The sequence below is a fragment of the Equus przewalskii genome, chromosome 14, assembly GCF_037783145.1.
Source record: "Equus przewalskii isolate Varuska chromosome 14, EquPr2, whole genome shotgun sequence".
In the NCBI taxonomy this organism is placed as follows: Eukaryota; Metazoa; Chordata; class Mammalia; order Perissodactyla; family Equidae; genus Equus; species Equus przewalskii.
The window spans coordinates 10,195,831-10,218,297 of NC_091844.1; the positions used below are offsets into that span (position 1 = coordinate 10,195,831).

Genomic DNA, 22,467 nt, shown 5'->3' on the forward strand with positions numbered 1-22,467 from the left:
GGCCTCTGGTCTGGGAAACCAGGTAGAGGATGGTAGTACTAACTGACACAATTAACACAGGACAAGAACCCTCTTTTTGTTTGGTTGTTTGGAGGGAAAGTAAGACAATGAGTTTAATTTTGGATATGTTTAACTTGAAATATCTACAAGTTATCTGCAGCAAGGTCTAGAAACCATTTGAGAATACAGGATAAGTTCAGAAGATAGCAAGGGCTGGAGACACACAGCTCCGAGTCATTTCTATGAAGTTTAAAAGTTTCCACATTTACTACAGCTGGCGATCAAAATCATTGCCTTGCACATTTGAAAAGAATGCTAATATCTGTATCTATCCTTTTCTTCCAGAAGTTTACAGACTAAGAAACATGGAAAGATACAGGATAATACGGTTGTGAAAAGATCAGCAGTGGAAAGACCATGACCATTGGAAAATGAAGAGGTTTCTGATTAAAGAACATCTAGTATCAACATAGTAAATGGTAATACTATTTTATATTTTTAAAAAATCAGTGGAGAATGATGGATGCCAAGGGCAGCGAGGAATAGGGAGTTAGTACAGAGTTTCAGTTGTGCAAGATGGAGAGTTCTGGAGATGGACGGTGGTGATGTTGCACAAACACAATATGAATGTATTTAATACTACTGAACTGGACACTTAAAAATGGATGATAGTGGATTTTATGTTACATGTATTTTACCACAATATAAAAAACTGGGGGGGGCGGGGGGGGGAGACAGGCTTTACAAAACTAAACATAGTCTTTACCATATAATCCAGCAATTGCATTTCTCATTTACCTCAAATGGGTTGAAAACTCATGCCCACAGGAAAACCTGTACAAGAAGGTTTACAGCAGCTTTATTCACTGCTGCCAAAACTGGAAGCAACCAAGATGTCCTTCAGTAGGTGAATGATAAACAAACTGGGGTACATCCGTACAATGGAATATATTCAGCAATAAAAAGAAATGAGCTGGCCACAAAACTCAGGTTATAAAAACATAACTTTCATTATTTCCAGAACCTTGTTTGATTGTTGAGTCCCCAGCTACTTTAATGGAAAACAACTTGATCTTTTCAAATTCATGTTTTTCCTTAATTCTAGCCAAAGATTTTCTAGAACTAAAGATTTATCACTCTTTTGATTAAATATACAGATAAGTAAAGAAAAAAAAAGAAACAAGCTATTAAGTCATGACAAGACATCAAGGAACCTTAGCTGCATATAGCTAAGTGAACGAAGCCAGCCTGAAAGGGCTACATACTGTATGATTCCAACTATATGAATTCAAGAAAAGGCAAAAGTATAGAGACACTAAAAAGACCAGTGGTTGCCAGGGGTTGGGAGATAAGACGGAGGGATGAACAGGTGAAGCACAGAGGATTTTTAAGGCAGTGAAACTATTCTGTACGACACTGTAATGGTGGACACAGGACATTAAACATTTGTCAAAATGCACAGAATGTACAAGACAAAGAGAGAATTCTGATGGAAACCATGGACTTTAGCTAATAATAATGTGTCACTACCAGTTCATTAGTTATAACAAATGTATACCAATGCAAGATGTTAATAGGGTAACTGTGTATGTGGGGGAGGGAGTATATGGGAATTCTCTGTACTTTCTGTGCCCTTTTTCTACAAACCTAAAACTGCTCTAAGAAATAAAGTCTAGGGGCCGGCCCCATGGCCAAGTGGTTGGGTTCACACACTCTTCTTCGGTGGCCCAGGGTTTCGCCGGTTCAGATCCTGGGTGTGGACATGGCACCACTCGTCAGGCCATGCTGAGGTGACATCCCACATGCCACAACTAGAAGGACCCACAACTAAAAATACACAACTATGTGCTAGGAGGCTTTGGGGAGAAAAAGGAAAAATAAAATCCTTAAAAAAAAAGAATGATATGTACATATAACTCTAGCAGAGAAAACCCAAAGGTCCAAAGTAGCAATAGTCAATAAAGAAAGTAAACACAAAGAGCCACACAGTCAGGGCCTGAGCAGGAGGAGGGCTCATTGTTTTCTTAGGACAATGGTGATACGAAAACACAAAATATGAAGGAAATAAATCATAAGCAGGAACAAATAGATTCTGAAATGATAAAAACCCACTATTTCAAAGGCCAGTGACACATTTTTATTTTTAATAATCATCATTTACACAAATTCTATGTTTTAAACTCTTCACTCCTAGCTACATCCACAAACAATATAACACGAAAGTTTTCAATATTACAAAAACAGGTAACTGTTTTTGTACACATATAATATGTTTAAAACATAACATAATATGTTTAAAAATGTAATATGTTTAAAAAAATAGTAACATTAAAAAACAAAAGAAAACACAGCTCTTACTTTATCTGGAATTCTTGACCTGGTAAATTTGTGACGAATCCAATTTGTACAAATGAAAGACTCCACACCTTTTGTCACAGTCTAAAATATGAAATAAAACATTTGTTTTTTAGAACTCTGTCTAGTGCAGAAATCCATACCCACAAATTCTTAGGTGACAAACGTGTTGTTATGTAACCTGTAATTCTTAAATGTTCATCTCAGTCCCCTAGCTGAATGAACATATCTCATCTCACCACTAATATATTATAAAGCAAAAAGAACATAAATATAGACTTTTAGACCAGGGGTTGGCAATATTTTTCTGCAGAGGACCAGACAGTAAGTACTTCCAGCTCTGGGGCTGTACGCTTTCCACTGCCAAGGCTCGCCTGCCACTGCAGGGCAAAAGCAGCCATAGACAACATGGACACAAATGTGCATGGGTACGTTCTAGTAAAACTCTCTTTACAAAAATAGGCTGTGGGCTGCATTTGGTCTGCAGGTCCTAGCTTGCCAACCCCTGCTCTAGACAATGAGCAATAATTCACCTTCAACAATACAATGTAAAAGAAAGCCAAAATGAGTTTCCGTTTCTTTCTGGTCCCAACAATGGAATCACTCCTGCTTCTTCTCTCTTGCTCCCTTGCTACAATCCTCCAGTCCTATTTCTCTCAGGCTGCTGAAGAAAAGGATTCACTCCCAATCCCTCACACCAGGAAACTCGTCTCTGCTGTCTACCAGCTGTGAGAAAAGAGACACAACCTCTCAGGGGGTCCTCAACTATAAAAAGGAAGTGATACTGACCACACAGATTAATCTGAGGTCAAGATAATGTATGGAAACCACCTGACATTATGATTATCTATAGCCAGCAGCAGCTCTCTGTCTAGATCTGGCCCTTATGAATAGATCAGGCTGCAGTGTTGCCATTTCTGAAAGAAAGACTGGGAAGACAGACACGAAAATACAAACATTAATGGTCTCTGGGACACTGTTTCTCTTCTTGACGGGGAAAAAACCTAAAACTTTAAAAAGATTAATGCAGACCAAGGAGAATCAACACTGGCCAATTTTCACCAGCATGTTCTCCAGGAAAAGATCGTTTGTGATTCCAAATCTTTAGGGCTAAAACAGCAGACAAACCACAAATAAACAAAATTAACTCCTAACATTAAAAAATAAATTAATATATAACAAAAGGAACCTGTGAAGAATTTAACTTGCCTGTATGTTTTGTTAATTAGAAACGAGAAAGAAAAAGTTTTCAAGAAATAGAAAAAAGATAATTCTTGAAAAGAAACACTTACTTGTAGTCTGCCTGTGGGCCTCTGAACTATTGAGCGCAAGACCCCTGCCATGAGTGTGGGAGCTGTTCTCTTTAGAGGCTGTGAGAGTAGAAAATAGATCCATGGATCAAATATGTCTTGGAAATGGACAGGTCCCCCCTTCTGTAGTACTAAAAAACTAAACAAGTTAATTGTAAACTTGACTGAAGTTTAACAGTAAAATCTCAGTTATTTTAAAAATTAAGGGCAAGAATTAAGTTAAAATAAACATTTTATTCAGAGTTCAGCAAAACCATAGGTAATAACTATACATTAACCACATTCCATTTTCACCAAATGAGTTAGAGCCTAGGTTGATTCAACAAAAATGGGAAATGGGGGTTACTATCATTTTAAAAAATCTTCGACAATGAGGGCAGATAAAGAATGCTTTGTTAGAGAATCACAAAAAATTACAAAGCTGGAAAGGACTGAAGAAACTCCAACTCCTATAATTAGAATTGACAATCCTCTTACTCTATGTGTGGGGAAAAGGAATCCCAGAAAGTTCAGTCGTTTACCCAAGGGCTTCCAGCTCTCAGGAGAGCATATGATCTGGAACCCACTTCTCCTAATTCCTAGTCCAGGGCATTTTCACTAAATCACAACACCTTCTGTTAAAAAGTAAAGTAGAACTCTCTTCTTTGGTTATTTGTATTTTTAAACTATTCGTAACAAACATGCATTGCTTGTATGACCTGAAAAAGTCATGTTTACTTACTTAGATACAAAACAATTATAGCCTACTATACTGACATATACTGAAAGCAGAAAGATTAAGTTCATGAACTACACATATATTTTGGATAGGTTACTTAATTTGTGTGTTTCAATTTTTTCCCCAAAGAACAGAAAGAAAATAATGCCTACCTTGCAAAGGAGTTATTCTAAAAACACCTACAACAGTAGTTGGTGCACAGGAAGCCCTCAATAAATGGTAGCTTTTACTATCATAAAATTATAAAGCTGTAATAAGAATACCCTAAACACAGCAAAATAGGGTAAGTGCCCACCAGATTCTGGCTCACTCAAGCTCTGCAAGTCTTTCCTGCGATGTGAATGACACAGTGGAATTGCGGGAATCAATACAAGATGTCCCATGAAAAAAGTCAGACTTCAGAAAAATTCTCAGCAACTGAACCAATCTCTCAAAATTAATTATGGGTCAGCTTCAGAAGAGTTAACTACTAAATCCTTTGTGCCCTGAAAGCAAGAATTTCACCTTGTTCTTCTCAGCTTCTCTCTCAGCATCTAGCACACTATCTGAGGAACAGCTGGCACCCACTGTTGATGAATGCATGAATAAACTAATGGGTTAGAGCTAAGTCTGCTGCACTCAGAATTCAGAAGTACACATCAGATTTTCGTAACTGTCATTCAGGCTTCAGACCTCTAACATTACAACACAGCATAACAATTTTTAGTTCAAATCATCCTCTGTTTGCTTAGCTGGTTGTTTATATATTTTGTATCAGGCTTCCTTAGAAGAGGTGCTGAATTTCCTTACTGAGACCTGCTTAATCTTCTGGCTCTCCAATCAAATAGATTATGCTAAGTTATTTTCTCTACCATACTTCTTCCTCTCAAGTTAAGTATTATATTCTGACCCAACTCATTTAGCTTCACACCTTGTTAAATCTTTCTCTTATCACTTAGATTTCAACAAAACCCTCCTAATTGGCCTTCCTGCTTCCATTCCAAGTTCCCTAAGGTCTTTTCTCCACAGCAGCAATTATCTCATTAAATCCTAAATCAGATCATGTCAATTGCTCTGCTCAAAACCTTCCAATGAGCCAGGTTTCTCACTGTCGGAATGGGAGGTTACACACAAGCAAGAGGGGAAGGCTAGAATGATCCATGTGATCCAATGATACAGGATTAGAGTTGGAATTCATGTTTAGCTTAACATAGACACTAATGGATACAGAAATAATTACAGATATTTATGTACACACAGGTTAGCTGTTAGTTGAGAGGACCTAAAAGCAACGGCATCCCAGTAGCAATGAGCACGCTCAGTGCCCAGACAGTGGTTTCTAACAGAATTCTCTAATAAAAGGAAGCAGGGCTCCTTGGAGAAATGGCTGAGTACAGGGCCGCAGCAGGGAACATATAGAGACAGTCTGGAGCATCTGACACTGTTAGAAAGGAACTACTCAAAAAATCAAAATGATGCGCGTATGCCAAGTCAAAGAGATACAGGAACCAACCGAAAGAGCTCTCGGTGGCTAAAGCTAGAATAATATGAACAAGAAAATAAAGTATTGGCTTATAATCCAAACCATAAAATAACCACGAGTCTATATTGATATAAATAAATTAATGGGAGAGAAGGAACAAATCTCTTTTACAGAAGAATTCCCAATAATCTACGTAGCTATTTCCCCCTCAAAGAGATGGAGCAAAACTACTCACCCCTGGAGTATGGGCTATGCTTAATGACTTGCTCCCAGAGTACAGTACAGAAAGAGGGGACAATAACACTATCTCAGAGAAGCCTGACAAATACTACGTCAGCCAGGTGATCATGGTTAAGATCACCTGTGATAAAAGTCAAGTTGATAGCATGTACCCTTGATATGACAGAATGAGAGTGGCACTTCACTTCCATGGTCTTCCTCCCAAAAACCCATAACATGCCCTAAGAGAAAAACATCAGACAAACTCCAGTTGAGTGATATTGTACAAAATACTTGACCAGTACCTCCTCAAATACCTGACTACCTCAAAACTGTCAAGGTCATCAAAAACAAGGAAAGTCTGAGAAACTGTCATAGTCAAGAGGAGCCTAAGACATGACGACTAAATGTAATAGGGGGTCCTGCATGGGACCCTGGAACAGTAAAAGAGTAACAGGCAAAAACTAAGAAAATCTGAATGAAGTATGAACCTTAGTTAATAATGAGTCAGTATTGGCTCATCAATGACAACAAATGTACCATACTAATCTAAGATTTTAATAAAAGAGGAAACCGGAGCATGGGATACCTAGGAGCTGTGTACTATCTTCACACTTTTCAGTAAACCTAAAATTATTCTAAAATGAAAAGTTTATTTATTAAAAAATTAAAAACCTCCAATGCCTCTCCATTTGAATCAGAGTGATAGCCAGTCCTTAACCCCCACCTCCTGGACTTCATCTCCAATCATTCTCTCTCTCTCAATCACTACACATTGGCCCCCTCACTGGTCCTGGAACTTGCTAGGCAGGCGTGCTCCCTTGGACTGGCTGTTCCCTCTCCTTAAATGCTCCCAATAGTCACAGGGTTAACTCCCTTACTTCCTTCAATTTTTGGCTCAAATCTAACCTTCTCAATGAGATCTACCCCGATTCAAATATTTAGCATTTTGACCCACACCACAATCGTCAGCACCCATGATCCCTCCTATTTTATTTGATTGTCTTTCCATAGCACTTATCATCTTCTAACATAATTTATTTGTTAGGTTTGTTGCTTACTGTCTGTCTCCCTTCAATAGCATGTTAGTTCCAACAAGGACAAAGACTTTTTAATTTTGTTTTTGATCTGTTCTGTCTATTCACAGATATATCTCAAGCCTCTACCTAAAGCAGCACCCGCCATGCAGTAGGCACTCAATCAATTTTTGCTGGATGACTGAAGCTAAGTTCACAGACTTCAGAAGGTGTGATAGTCAAAAGTTATGTTTTAATAAAATAAAGGTTATTCTTAGTAATTAGGCACACAACTCTTGGACCCTGAAGCAATGATACTGTCTTCTACTGTACAATAACTTTTCTCTTGCACAGATGCAATGCAAAAACAGGAAAATATATACATCATATGAAAAGTACGATCCTATTTCTATTTAAAAGAAAAATGTGAATCTGTTATAAACACAAAAGAACTCTGTAAGGCTACCAGAAAAACGTGACCTAGGTGGTAGGCTACTGGAGTGATTTTTCCTCTTTTTTTTTTCCTTGTATGTACAATAGTTTTATTGGAGGTGGTGGTGTTTTACAATGACCATACATGTAACTGGTGTTAAAAAAACTATTTCCTTTCCTAAAGAGACATCTATTTAATGATATGGGGGTGGGGGGTGACTAGTGAAAATGTAGAATTTCCCTTTCAATAAACCGAGATCTCTGAAGGCAAGAAATGTCTCTTTTTTCAACTCAATGCCTAACAAGTGGTAGGCAACCCTTATAAGTGCCTTTTGGCAAAAAAACGCAGACCAAGCAGCTTTGAGTAGATGGCGACCAAAACATGGTCACAAAGTGACAAAATTTTAGTAAAATGACAAATATTTTAACCACCAACTCCGGAAGGTTCACCTTCTACAATGCAGCAATTTAAAATTTAGGCAATTTCGTATTTTCATTAACAAAAAATCAAGTTACGCTCATCCCGAACAGAAAGCCGAAGTTATGAATAAAGCAGAAGCACAGAAAATGCTAAAACAAACTTCAACTCCCTTTCCCAGGCTGTCCAGCCCGGGCGGCTCCCCTTGAACTTCGGTTCCAGCCGCGCGTCCCGGAGCGCCGCGCACTGGGAAACTGGGTCAGGTCAGCCAGTGGCTTTTCGGGAGCCAAAGGGATGGTATCGGGACGCAGGCCCATTTAGGTCACTGTGACCCGCAAGCTCATAATCCAACTGGGAAAATCAACCCGCATCTGCACAGGATTGCAGATATGCACTCCTGGCAAAATGCAATCTTTCGGCCACTCACTCCTCACTGCCCAGCGACTGCTAAACGTCCAGCCTGAACTTACCCACCGAGGGGAAGCCGAGCCCTGGATAGACCACCAAGCGTTACACTCCTGCTCCGCCGTCACAGTGCGCGCAACCGGCAAAATAGGGCACTTTAGTTCCGGAAGAGTCCCTCCTTCAAGGGCCGTAAAAAGAGCGCAGGCGCGTTGGCGTCACTTGACCGCTCCCGGCGTGCTGAAGACCCGCCCAATCTGGCCCGGCTTGAGGCAGAGGGCTGTTTCCGGAATTATGGCGAGGTGTGGTCTGGGCCAGGATCCCGAAAGCGCCGCTGCGGTCGCTGTGCTAAAGCGGGCGGTGGAACTAGATTCGGAGTCGCGGTACCCGCAGGCTCTGGTGTGTTACCAGGAGGGGATTGACCTGCTCCTGCAGGTTCTGAAAGGTGAGCAATGAGCCGTGGAGGGAGGACCACAGGAAAAGGAGCTGGATCCCGCGGTGTCTGCGGGCGGAGCGAAGGATTTAAAAACCATGCTTGGGCACCAGGAGGAAGCAGTCAGATACAGAAGGTGGGATATGCTACAGGACAAGCGGACTGCTTTCTTTATGTTCTTAATAGATTGACGTCATTAAGAAAAGGGGGGTGCTACTCTAGATTTTTAAGAGACATAACCAAATGTAATGTCAGACTTGATAGGACATGGGTTTGAACTAACTGTAAAAGACAAAAAATTGTAAAACTGTAAAAATTGATTTTTGGATCAATTTGGAAAGTTTGAATATGGATTGGGTAACATGAAAATGATTAACTTTGCTAGGCAGTATGGTTTTTTTAAAAACTGTCCTTAATTTTTAGAGATGCACACTGAAGTGTTCTGGGAAGAATAGTCGTGATGTCTGAATTTAATTTTACTTAAGAAAAAGAAGTTGAAGCAAATGTGGCAAAACGCTAACAGTCTTTAAATCTAGGTGATGGGTAGTAAGGGGGTTCATTACACTATTATCCTTACTTTTCTGTTTAAACTTTTTCATTAAAAGTAAATGAAAAATCACATCGCGGTAAAAAAACAAAGATTTTTTGTAAGAAGTGGCTGTTGTACTGAAATTCATGTGAGAGATGCGTCGGGTTGTGGGCGGAAGCGGTGAGACTTTTTCCGTTAGGTGGGTGGTTATTCTTAGTGTTGAGAAGCAGCCAAATAACGCTTAACACCCAGCACAGTCCCCGGCACAAGACCCTCTGCTAACAAAAAGATGATGACTTGCTGAGGGCTCGGATGATGGTTAGCATTTTTTAGCAATAAAGTATTTTTTAGTTAAAGTATGTACGTTTTTTTAGACATAATGCTATTGCACACTTAATAGACTACAGTATAGTGTAAACATGTTTTACATGCACTGGGAAACCAGAAAATTTGTGTGACTTGCTTCATTGTCATATTCGCTTTATTGCAGTAGCCTGGAATGGAACCGGAAATAGCTCTGAGGCATGCCTGCATGAACTTGTGGTTTTTAATATATATACAGATGGATAGACAGAGAAATAAATACAGATGTATGTGTGTGTTAGTAAAACTACATATACCTTCCCGCTGTGTTGACTGACAGGCCTAGGGGTAGTGCTAGTTCCTCCACGTAGCAGTGAGCACACTTGGCACCCAGAATTTGATTTCTTGATAGCATTCTCCAATAAAAGGAACCAGGGCATCTTGGGAAAATGGGTAATTTGGGGGCTGGGGCAGGGAAAATACAAGATGAGTTTATAGCATTTGCCACCAAAAAGTAAGGAAGTGCTCAAAAAATGATGGGACGTGTCGAAAGGACACAGGAGCCAACATAAAGGAGCTCTCAAAGCCAAAGCTGATAAAGTGTGAGCAAGAAAATAATGGTAGTGTTGGAATACAACCCACAGAATAAGATCAATATCCATGAATCCATATTGATATAAATTAATAATTGAATAAGTAAATAGATGGGGGAGAAGAGACAGCTTTTCCTTATAGTAGAATTTCAATTAATAAATAGGAATGATGGAAATAGGAGATCACCATTTGGCAAACACTGCAGTAATAATGATTGCAGGCAAGGACCATCAGTGGATGCTAAAATTAGTGCGTGAAAGAGTGATGAGAGATAGGATCTCTTCCCACAAGATACATATTAATTACAAAGGAGAAAATAGTGATTTTACAGTGGAGAAATCTATGAACTCCACCTTAACCAAGTGATCAAAGTTAACATCACCAGTTATAAGACATGTCAACATCATGTACCCACTGAGAAGGGCACAACACTTCTGTGATTTTCTTGCCAAAAATGCATAACTTCGATATAAGCATGAGAAAACATCAACAGCCCAAAATGAGAGACATTCTACAAAATAACTGACGATTCTCTTCCTAAATGTCAAGGTCATAAAAGGCAGAGAGAGACTAAGGAACTGTTACAGATCGGAGGAGACTAAGGAGACGTAACAACTAAATGCTGTGTGAGATCCTAGAGCAGAAAATGAACTTGCTTTAGTGGGGAAATTGGTGAAATACACATAAGGTTTGTAGATGAGTTAACAGTGTTGTGTCAATGTTACTTTCCTAACTGATAATTGTACTGTTATTGTGTGATGTGTTGATATTTGGGGAATCTGGGTAAAGGGATTCTGTACCATTTTTGCAACGTTTCCACAAATATAAAATTCAAAATAAAATGTTTAAAAAACTGAGAGTTTAAAAATGAAATTATTATGCAAAATATAAGCAATATCAAAAGGAAGGAACCAGAAGTGATTTGGTGACTGATTGGGTTTGTGGGGTTGGGGCTTGGGGTAAGATTTTATTGATAATGTATATTCTAAAATACCTTACATCTTTTGAGAACCTGGGAAAATGATTGAGCATTAACTATAATGGGGAAGTCAGTCTGGAAGAGAAGCTGGTTTTGTGGAAGATAAATAGGTATTGTTTGCTATCTTTTGATTATGTTAAGATATCAAACTTGTGTGTGATTAGGACAAAATAGTGCTCAGACTCAGGTTTGACATGTACTATGCCACCTTTGTCACCTCATGAGATTTTGTGTCCCTTGCAGGGAGACGCAGTGTCAGAGTTCCCTGCTCCTAAAAAAGATGCTTCAGATGCTTAGTGCAAAAATGAAGGTCCAGCATGATCAAGCCAAATTTGAGCTTATTTGTGTATCTTAGAACTGAGGGAAACCATGCTAAAGGATAGCAAATTTGCAGAAAATTTGGGAAACTGGAAATAATGCCTGTACTCAATAGAACAACTGTTTTGAAACTTGAGAATATATTTTTTAATTTGTAGGCACCAAAGATGATACAAAGAAGTGTCATCTCAGAAAAAAAATTTCTGGCTACATGGATAGAGCAGAAAACATAAAAAAATACTTGGATCAAGAAAAAGAAGGTAAAGAGGCTTTTTTAGAGTGTGTTCCATAAGCTATTGTGACAAAGCCAATTTCACCCAATTTCTGGCTCTGACTTTGCAGCACTGTGTGGTCTGGACCATTTATTGCTGGGATCTTAATGGATTTCTGGTGCATTTCTGCTCCCCTATACATAAGCTATTCTGAACCTTTTTTTCTTGGTGGGGCGGCGGGAGGTGGTGGTTAGACACCCTCTTGAGAATCTGATGAGAGCCATACATACTGCAGAACCGTGCATGCTGTTTTAAGGCATTTACAGATCCTCATGAAGCTTATGTGTGGACTCCAGTTTAACTAATACTACAGAGGAACACTGAATGTAAATCCTACATTTTATTTGTATTTCTCTTTATAAAAAGACCAACATAGTAAAGTACGTAAAGAAACTCCTGGGTCTTCTCTGTGTTTTGTTATGAATCAAAACATTTCAGGAGTTAAGTATTCTTCATGATTCGTGATGCAGTAGGGATTCTATGCTATTTTTTGCCAGTTCTCTACTCACGAGCATCCAGTTTACAAACGAATATATATATATAAATGGTCATTGCCACCTTTGCCTGAAGTGCACACTCCTGCTGCTTTTTGTACTCAAAGGAACTACTGCCCTCAAAAACCAATGTCTCCAGCCCTCAGCTGCTCTTCCTCGCTATCCTTACGGCAGCCTTCTCCCTACCTCTTCCTAGTATTCTGCAGCAGCCCATATCCTGGGTACCCTTACTGAGCTCCTCTGTTGAGTAGGAATAAAATTGTTTCCTTCACCCCAAGTTGAAATCTACAGTGACATTTCCCTCTAAAATATTGATGAAATATAGTACCATCGGCATTGTGAATACAGCAGGTTTGAATACATTGGATTAAATTAACCTGTTGGCTAGCTTGACTTGAAAACTGATGCATAGTTGCTCACATATATGTGGAAATATTAGGAATAGAATCCAAACTACTGGTTTTTAAACAAAGGTTGAAAGTAGAAATTAGGAACTACCACTAGGGGTCATATTTTTAAAAAACCTTGAAGGTCTTTGATAACATTCAATAATTATTCATTTTGAATGAACAAAACAATGGAACTATCCTACTGATCCTGTGGCATCCTAGTCTTTGGCTTGGGTTATTGAGAAGTACTGTAAATTTCTGCTTAGAACACTACAAGTTCTAAGAAAGACTTCTAAACGCCACGTTATACTGCATTTATGTTTAATACTCACTTTAGCTATTAAATTATAGGACATAAAAAGACTTAATTCTGAAGAGGACCAGATAGCCACTGAATTATAGCTTGTGGTTCTACTCGCGGTGACAGGAATATCAGATACTTTTATACATACAGTTCTCTCTTGAATAAAGTGCCTGGTCTGTAGGATTCAGCTCAAGAACCTGTTCTAGGAAATCTCTGGACTTTCCCACTTGCCTGGCGTCCATGAAGGCAGAAATCACTCATGGAATGATTTGCCTTATTTACCTCTGTATGTGTAACATCTTGCAATGTGCCTGATATATAGTAGGTATTCAAAAATGTTTGCTGAGTGGATGAGTTAAAAAAATTAACTTGTATCTAATTCCAATTAATCACTATATATAAATATAATATGTTTAAAAAGAAAATAAGTGGTCACTGGTTTTATTATTGAAGCTTGTGTTTTTTAGATGGAAAATATCACAAGCAAATTAAAATAGAAGAGAATGCGACAGGTTTCAGTTATGAGTCACTTTTTCAAGAATACCTTAATGAAACAGTTACAGAAGTTTGGATAGAAGATCCTTATATTAGACATACTCATCAGGTAGGTGAAATGTACTAAAATATGATGAAATGTTATTTAAAATTTACGAGTTATTAATAACCCATCCTAATATCTTTCAGCTGTATAACTTTCTTCGATTTTGTGAGATGCTTATTAAGAAACCATGTAAAGTAAAAACTATTCATCTTCTCACCTCTCTGGATGAAGTAGGTATCTGGAAGTATTTATTCTTTCTTAACTTCATTAACTTCATTTAGTTACAGAATGTAGTTTGAGCAAGGAAAACCTGAATGTAATGCTTCAGCTAGAGCTATTTCAGAATAAACTTATTATCTAACAACAGGCATAAAACATCTGGAGAAAAATGCTCTTGATTTCAGTATGTTGTACTTTGCATTTGGCCACTTTGCTAAACTCTTTGATTCAAATTGTTTGTCAGTTTAGTCTCTTGGATGTTCTAGGAGGCAGTCACACGTCTGCACTGTTGACAATTTTACCTCTTCTTTACCAATTACTGTATCTATCTCTTTCCCTTGATTTATTGCGTTGGCCTTCTGGGGGATCATAGCATAATAGTGGGCATCTCTGTCTTGATTTTGACTTAAGTAGGAATGCTTCTAAGTAATTCAGATTTCTAGGATTAATTTGGGAAGAAGGCAGCCCCATCTGAATAACTAAACAGCATTACTAAAATACACTTTAGGAGACAGGAGAGTTGTGTTATGCTCACATTAGAAAAAACCAATTATTTTGATAAAAACAATTGCTCTTAAACTACTTCTTATTTTTTGGTTGCTTCTTTGAGACAACAGACATTGAAACTAGTATAGAACCTTTCCATTTTAATTCACCTGTGATACGCACTGCAGAGCTTAGGGATAATTTAAAATATTAATAACTGAGGCATAAAATTCTGTTTTTCCTATTGATAGGGCAGTAGGAGAGAACAGCAAAGTAGTGGCCTGAGAGAGATAAAAGAGTCACTCAGGAAGCATGGAGTGCTGTTGGAATTAGAATACTCTTCTTCAATACATGACCGAGAAATTAGGTTAGTATATAGTAATATTCTAATTGTCATGCAATTGAAAAGCTTATTTTTATTTCCCTTAAGTTTTATAAAACTACATAGAAATGTTCAAGTTAAATATAAAAATTTTAATTAAAGCTCAATTTTAGTGTCTTCACTTTTGAGGGGAAAACACATGGCTTATTTTGTCCAGTATGAGTTTCATATTTCCTAATGGAATAAAGTTTACATGTTCTGTGTCATGTGAGAAGCAGAAGTACTTTTCTGTCTATTCAACTATACATTTGGTGTTATGGTAATGGGATAATTTCTTTTTCTAGTGATACTAATATTTATTTAATGTGGTTTTATTTCTTACAGTTTATCAACTATTCTAGTACATGACTGTGCTGTGTCTATAAGGAAACAGTGTATGGAGTTACTTCAGTCATCTGTTCCCTCTGTTTAGCACAGTGGCTTTCATATGTATATAGCAACGGCCCCCTTAGTTTTAACCAAAACTTAAGCACAACCGAAATGCAGAACAGGTGAAAATGCAGCTGCTGTGGTTGAAGCAGAGATCAGGACCCAGAGCTGTTCCTGCTCACATCCTCCATCTCTAGGTGGGGGAACCCCTAAAACACCACCACAGTCTGCCTGAGTACACTTTAAAACCACTTGTTGGCAGAACAGGACAGTTTTACGAGCAAGCTAAAATTCAAGAGTAAGGGTTAACTGGTAAACTTTTTATCAGCTAATCAAATCGACTGATGGTGCCTGAACGGTTTGTTTCACTATAGACACAGCCCATAAGGAACCCCATGTTTGGTTCAACTCATGCCCCCAGAGGAAGTGATTTTATTTATTAGGGGGAAATTCTGCTGATACTTAATACACTACAGCTTTGATAATTGTCTGACTTAAAAGTCTGGAATATAATACTATATACGAATTTCAATAGGTTCAACAATGGATGGATGATTAAGATTGGAAGGGGACTTGATTATTTTAAGAAAGCACAGGTAGGATATAGTCTTATGAGTGAGTATGTAGCACTCTTTTTATATCATTTTAACAAAATGGCTTTGGTCCTTTTTTGTTAAAAAAACTCTTTTCTTCTCTTCATAGGGTCGTTTTTCCCTTGGATATTGCGATTTTGATTTAAGACCATGTCATGAAACAACAGTGGACATTTTTCATAACAAGCACACAAAAAAAATATGATGGGTAGTAGTCTAATTTCCATTATATATTTCTATTTTAAGTGAACATTATATATTTTTTTACTTTGGATAGATCATTCCTATAATGTATGAATTTAACAATAAACTTTTACATTTCTACTAATTTATAGATCCATTGCTCAGTTGTGTGACCAATCCTAAATAGTGTTATAAGTACGTTACTCAGTAGCTTTACAGTGTTTCAAGTCATACAGTTAATTTAAACATTTTACCAGCTTTTCTTATTTGGCTGTTGGAGAGTGAATCAACAGATAATGAGCACCTATTGTGAAGATGAGTTGGTTATTAATCCTACCCCTGGGAATTTAGATTTTAGGAGGGAACATCATGGATTAGAGTACTCTTAAGAGACAAATGGGCTTGTGGGTCTAATAACCAGAAAAAAAGTACAATGTTAATTTTTTACAGTTAAGTGTCTTTGGCATTACCTAACTCCATAAAGGCACATGAACCCATTTAGTTATCCAGATGCATTCTGCAGCTCATTCAACCTTGGCTGGCACATTTGTAAAGGTTCTCAGCTTAGAATTAACTGTTCTGGGTAAGCTCATCCATCCAGATGCCAGTTGACTGGTTGGAGACAAAGACCAGGTTCCATGGAGACAGGGTGGGGGAGGAGATACAGGCACAGGCAGAGGCAGTGGGCAGTCCAGAAGCTTAAAGAATAAGCTACCCCAAAGTCTATGGAGGGAGTACTGGTGTTGGAGAGTGTGCATATAAACATCATATCTAGAGAAGGTTGAGATTAAATTCAAGATTAAATAGTGTGGAGAACCGGAGCCAGGTGGAAGCCATGGGAATAAGGTTGGGCAGAGTGGTCCTGGGTGGCCTTGGACACCAGGTTTATGTTTTGCCTTTGTGGGCCAGCAGGTACATGATTGAGTTGGCCTAAAATACCAAGAAGGGCTTCCAGAAAAGTTCCTGATGTTTTTCTTTGATGTTTTCAGGTTCAGGTGCTGATAATGCTGAACCTGAAAATACTCAAACCAGTTTGCCAAGCTTTATTATATGGAAATTCAGGGTCTCAAGAGAGCACTTCGACAAGTGTTGGACCTGATCAAAAGTTACTCTCTGCAAAGTATCCTAGCTCATTTTGCCAGGTACCCATCGTCATGTGGAAGTAGAGTGGCTTTTCATTCAGGTGAGAACACAGGTTAGACCTCCTTACTTTCATGTTAAAATAACAACTCTGATTTCTAGAGCGTATGAATCTATCACTGTAGAGAATCAGCAGTCCACAACCCTCTGAAATTAACTTTTATCCAACTCTCATAGAAATCCTGCCTAAGAGATAATGATAGTTAAGGAAGAGAGCCTACACACATGCTCTCCATTATTCTAAATATTTGAAGTTCTGTCCCCAGACCCTATTAGAACACCAGATGCAAGTTTCCCTAATAAATATATCAAGAAATGTGCAAGAACTATATGAAAAAACTATAAGCTTTATGGAAGAATGTAAAAGAAAACTAGAGTAACTGGAAAGACAAATATTCCTGACTGGGAAGGCTTTGTAAGCTGTCAGTTCTCCCTAAGTTAATTTATAAATTAAATAACAAAAGAGACCAACACTAGGAGGCTTACTTGACCAGCTATAAAGACATAAAGCTACAATAATTTTTTTAAATGTATGTTTATAAGAATAGACAAATCAATGGGATAAAATAAGGAGTCCAGAAACACATCTAAGAGAAAGTGAATGTGTGTATGGGTACTTAATTTGCAATAAAGGAGTCTTTCAAATTAGTGGGGAAAGTGTAGACTATTCAATAAAGTTTGGAAAAAATAACACTAGATCTCTACCTTACTTCACATAGAGAAATTATTTTAAATGGATTAAAAAGTTAAGTGAAAAATCTAAATATTTTTTAAAACCCCACTCAATGTATTAAGCATGCCACAAAACCCAGGAATTATCAAGGAAAGCAGAGAGCAAAAGATTGATCATGCAAATATTTAAAACTTGAGTAAAGGGAACCATAAGAAAGTTAAAATCATATGAAGTCAAATTTACTATATATAGAAAAAGGGTTGATAGTCCTAATATATGAGGAAGATAGCCAAACTTTTAGCAAGTGAACTTGATCTCACCTCCTTTAGCCTCACCAAGTACTTGGTCCTTTGAGCAATCTCTCCTGCTACTGCATTGTTCCTGCCAGTACATACATCCCCATCCAGATACCACCTTCCTTCTTTGTTCTTCTTCATGAACAAACTTCTTGAAGGAGTTCTGTATACAGTTTTTTTCCATTTCCCCACCACCTATCACACTTCAACTCACTTCAATCTGGCTACCCAGTCATTCCACTGAAATTGCTCGTCAAGGTCAACAATGACCTCCATACTACCATATCCAGTGGGCACTTTTTGTGTGTGTGTGAGGAAGATTGGCCCTGAGCTAACATCTGTTGCCAGTCTTCCTCTATTTTATGTGGGATGCCACCATAGCATGGCTTGACAAGCAGTGCTAGGTCCACTTTCAGTATCTGAACCTGCGAACCCCAGGCTGCTGAAGCAGAGCATGCAAACTTAACTACTGCCCCACCTGGCTGGCCCCCTCCAATGGGCACTTTTTAACCCTAATATTACTTAACCTTTCAAGATTATTTGACTGAGTTGGCCACTCCCTTCTTGAAACTCTCAGCTTCCATGAAACACACTTTCCTTTTCCTCTACTATACCTCTTAAATATTGGAGTTCTCCTAAACTAGGTGTGAGGTAGTAACCTTTTTTTTTCAATCTACACTCTTCCCCTTACTCTCAATGGTACACTTAACTACACTGTTAATGGTATAAATGATTATACCGTTAAGTTCTTAGTGAAAACCAACAGAAACTGCTCTTACCTGATATAAGCAACAAAGATTTATTACAAGGATAGTGGGTAGTTCAAACCATCACCACAAGAGGTTCTGCAGTGAAAAAAATCACATCTGGAATCAACACAGAACCAATCAGATGATACCACTGTTGACCCCAATGCAAGGCCTGGCTGCAGTAGCCTTATATCACTCTATCACTTACATTACCAGCACAGGGCACTACATGGCCAGCCTCACTGTCTTTACTGCCTCAGAAATTCAGGCTCCTTCACTATTGCCAGAGAAGGGTTTTCACTATCCCAGGTTCCTGGATCACCATCCATTCAAAGCCTGGACCAAGTGCCTCTGATTGGCAGAGCCTAGGTCATGTCCCCACACCCTAGCCTCAAGGGAGGCTGGGAAAAGAGTACAGTGAGTTTTCAGTTTCCATGGGGTGTGGGGGTGTTAGTTTGCAACCTCAGGAGGTCCCCGGGTGAAATTCATTCGAAAATGGCCCCCATATACGAAGGGCAAGGAGAGACCAAGGAAAGAAGCAGACCCTCCCAGATTGGTAGGTGGCAGGTTTAATAAGCAAGGGAACTTACATACGAGGCTTGTCTTGGGCAGCTGCAAGATGAGTAGGTCTCTGCACCCATCCCCCAGAATCTTAAAAGTTTATATAGAAGGCTTAACTGAGTTCAGTCACATATACCATCCAGATTGCTCAGTGATACATTACTCTCTCAAGGCTGCGTCCTTGAAGTGGCTCCTAACGGGAACATTGGGCAGAAAGTACATTCCAAGAACAAGGGCAGATTCCAGTTCGAGGGTCAACTGGCAGTCATGTCCTCTCAATGACCTCCTCCAACAAGCGGGCTCTACCTCCCACCAAGATTTATAAGGGGGAGAATTCCCCAAACATAGTATGGGGACTCAGATGCTAAACACTTTAAATTTAACCTTTAGATGAATTATAGACGTCCACAATTACCTATTTTCATCACAACTATTAATATGCTGTCAACTCCCAAATATATAAATTAAGCCAAGACTTCTTGGAGTTCTAATCTCATATATTCAGCTGCCTGTTTGGCATTTCATCTGGGATCTCAGAAGCCCACAAGCATTTCAAATATGATATGCCCCAAAGGCACTTTTGATAAACACTCCCCAACTCCCTGTGTTTACTCCCATCCACCCAGTTGCTCAAATAAGAAATCCAGGAGTCATTCTCGATTCCTTGCTCTTCTTCATCCCCATGTGCGAACAATCAGAAAGTTCTGAGAAATGTACCTGCAAAACATACCTTGAGTCCATCTGTTCCAGGTGATGCTTGTCAGATTTCTATTTTGGAATATGAAGGCCTTAACACCCTTTGCCTGATGATACCCTCTCTCTTGAGAAACAAATGGTATTAGAACATCATGACTGCTTTATTGCACCAAAGCACATCATATCAGATTTTTTATACCTTTCTTAGAAAATAACTGTCACAGGTTGCAACAAACATAATGCTTAACATGCCCATGAGAAATCTCATCAAAATTGTGTTTATTTGCTGTTTAATATTGTTGCTAAAGAACAAAAGGACCTGCCCATTAAACCTGCCTCAAATGAAAAAAGCTAAACTGCCAATCATGTTAGTCCCAGTAGCAACTTGAAAAGTCAAGTTCCCTTCACTTACTCCACTCCCACTTTGAGATAACCAGTTGCAGGCAAACTGTAGTCCACTTCTTCTCCCCCTCCTCAAAAAAAAAGGATGCGATCTGGATCCACTTAGGTATACGAAAAGAACTCATAGAAGAGGACTGAGATTAATATGCTGCTATCCAAACACTGTTACATTGTTTCAGACAAAGAGGTCTCTAGGTCTCTCAGAGACCTGAAACTCCTGTGTTATGGGTTGAATTGTGCCCCCCAAAATTCACATGTTGAAATCCTAACCCCTAGAACCTCAGAATGTAACCCAATTTGGAGATAAGGTCTTCAAAGAGGTAATAAAGTTAAAATGACATCTTTAGTGTGGGCCCTAGTCCAATATGATTGGTGTCCTTATAAAGAAGTGGAAATTTTGACAGATATGCGCACAGAGGAAAGACTTTGTGAGGGCACAGCAAGGTGGCAGCCATCTGCAAGCCAAGAAGAGGCCTCAGAAGAAACCAAACCTGCTGTCCTCTTGATCTTAGACTTCCAGCCTCCAGAACTGTGAGAAAATAAATGTCTATTGTTTAAACCACAGATCTGTGGGCTTTTGTTATGGCAGCCCTGGCAAACTAACACATACTGCTTTATTGTTTCCTTTTTAAAAGAATCAAAATTAAACTTTGCCTTGAAAATGAGTCAACCCTAATTTTTAACAGGTGCCTAACACACCATCCATGTCTTTCCATGGCCACTGCCAGCACCACCTCTGCTGGATTCCTACAGTAGTCTCCTAACTGGCTCGCTGCTTCCTATCTTGCCTCACTCCACCCCATTCTTCACAGAGCAGCCAGAGTAATCTTTGTAAAGACTGTCATCTCTCATCGCACTTAAATCCAGCTCTACTTTGGCCTATCAGTCCCTGCCTGACCTGGCCTCTGCTTCTCTCCCTTGTTTCCACACTTGAGTTTGCTTATACGTACTTCCTTCAACACCATCAACAAGCCTAGTTCTTTCCTGCTTTAGGGCCTTCCTGTATGCTGTTCTTTGTGGCAGATTGTACTTTCCGAAAATGGCTGCAGTAAGATCTCCCATCCCAGCAGCTCTTTTTATAATGACTTTGACATTCCTGCTACAGAGAGGTGGATATCTGTGATCACTTCCCTTGAATTTGGATGCACTTGACTGCAGACGTGATATTGCATTACTTTCAAGGCTAGGCCATAAAAGGAAATACAGCCTCTGTTGAGCTTTCTTGAGTCACTTGTTCTGGGCCACCATGCTGTGAGGAAGTCCAGGCAGCCTTATGGAGGCCTAAGTGGAGAGAAACTGAAGCGCTCAGCCCACAGTCCCAGCTGAGCTCCTAGAGATTGCCAGCGCCAATTTGCCAGCCATGTGAGTGAACCATCTTGGAAGTAGGTATTTCCAGCCGTTAAGCTGTCCTAGCTAATGTCATTGGATCATGAGCTATCCCCACCAAAGCCCTGATCAAATTGTAGATGTGTGAGTAAATGATTGTTGTTTTAAGCCACCAAGTTTTAGAGTGGTTTGTTATGCAGCAATAGCTAACTGGTAAAATCTAGAATACTCTCCTCCCCATTCCACTTTGCATGGCTGCTTTCTTCTCATTCTTCAGGTCTCAGTTTGAACGTCATCTCCCTGATAGCCCCAGCTAGGTAGCCCCTATTATTGTCTATTATAACTACCTGGACTTCTCTTTCATACTTTTCTTGTTTTGTAATTATTTGCTGATTTGTCTACTTCCCCACTAGGCTTGAGTTTTTTAAACTCAGGTCTTGACCTATTAATAGATCATAAAATCAATTTTTAAAAGATGAAATAAAATGAATATAAAGTATCAGATAAGTAAATAGTAAAGGATAAGTAACGTATTGTGAAATTTGTTAGATATAGGTAATATATGTGTGTGTTGGTACGTAATATATGTTTTACTCTAGTTTTTAAAAGTTTGAAAGCCAGTAAACTGTCAATTCCCAAGGCCAGCGACCATGTCTCTCTCACTCACCATGAACATCCAACAACTAGCAAAGTACCTGGCACATAGTAGGCACTCAATGAACACATAGTAAATACTGTAGAAATAAGAGGACTGTGAATGAACTGTGGAGACAGGAAACAGTTGGCAGTGATGTTACCCTTTGGAGAAGTCTGACAGTGAAGAGATGGAGAGAAAGAGAATAAAACGTTGAGCAGGAGAGTTCTTGGGAGAGGGGAGACATGAGCATGTTCATTCACTATGGGC

The 22,467-nt window shown here is 38.9% G+C and overlaps 2 protein-coding genes across 11 annotated transcripts in view; one reads left to right on the plus strand and one right to left on the minus strand.

Moving 5' to 3' along the window:
• The window catches only part of MRPL30 (mitochondrial ribosomal protein L30), a 37,402-nt gene that overhangs the window by 5,584 nt on the left and 9,351 nt on the right, over positions 1–22,467 (minus strand). For 2 of the 6 annotated variants that reach the window (XR_011525882.1, XM_008509085.2), the window contains exons 1-3: positions 8,405–8,656; positions 3,648–3,725; positions 2,359–2,439 (exon numbers count right to left, since the gene is read on the minus strand). Coding sequence is in view for 3 of the 6 variants with exons in the window: in XM_008509085.2 (XP_008507307.1) it covers positions 2,359–2,439; positions 3,648–3,698 (132 nt within the window). In the remaining 3 variants the exon portion in view is untranslated. Of the gene's footprint in view, positions 1–2,358; positions 2,440–3,647; positions 3,726–8,400; positions 8,657–22,467 lie in introns of those variants that run through there. The other 4 variants (XR_011525881.1, XM_008509084.2, XR_011525880.1 and 1 more) reach the window with 2 other exon arrangements.
• MITD1 (microtubule interacting and trafficking domain containing 1) lies at positions 8,538–15,865 on the plus strand. Of its 5 annotated transcripts, none has more exons than XM_070572039.1 (8): positions 8,614–8,777; positions 10,741–10,879; positions 11,647–11,748; positions 13,415–13,551; positions 13,632–13,718; positions 14,445–14,560; positions 15,480–15,540; positions 15,647–15,865. In XM_070572039.1, the coding sequence occupies exons 3-8, from the start codon at positions 11,700–11,702 to the stop codon at positions 15,740–15,742; spliced, it is 546 nt and encodes a 181-aa protein (XP_070428140.1). In that variant the 5' UTR covers positions 8,614–8,777; positions 10,741–10,879; positions 11,647–11,699; the 3' UTR covers positions 15,743–15,865. The 5 variants fall into 5 exon arrangements, with proteins under 5 accessions (XP_008507303.1, XP_070428139.1, XP_070428140.1 ...); XM_070572041.1 differs by lacking the exon at positions 8,614–8,777 and adding an exon at positions 8,803–8,901; XM_008509081.2 differs by lacking the exon at positions 10,741–10,879 and having other exon boundaries at positions 8,538–8,777.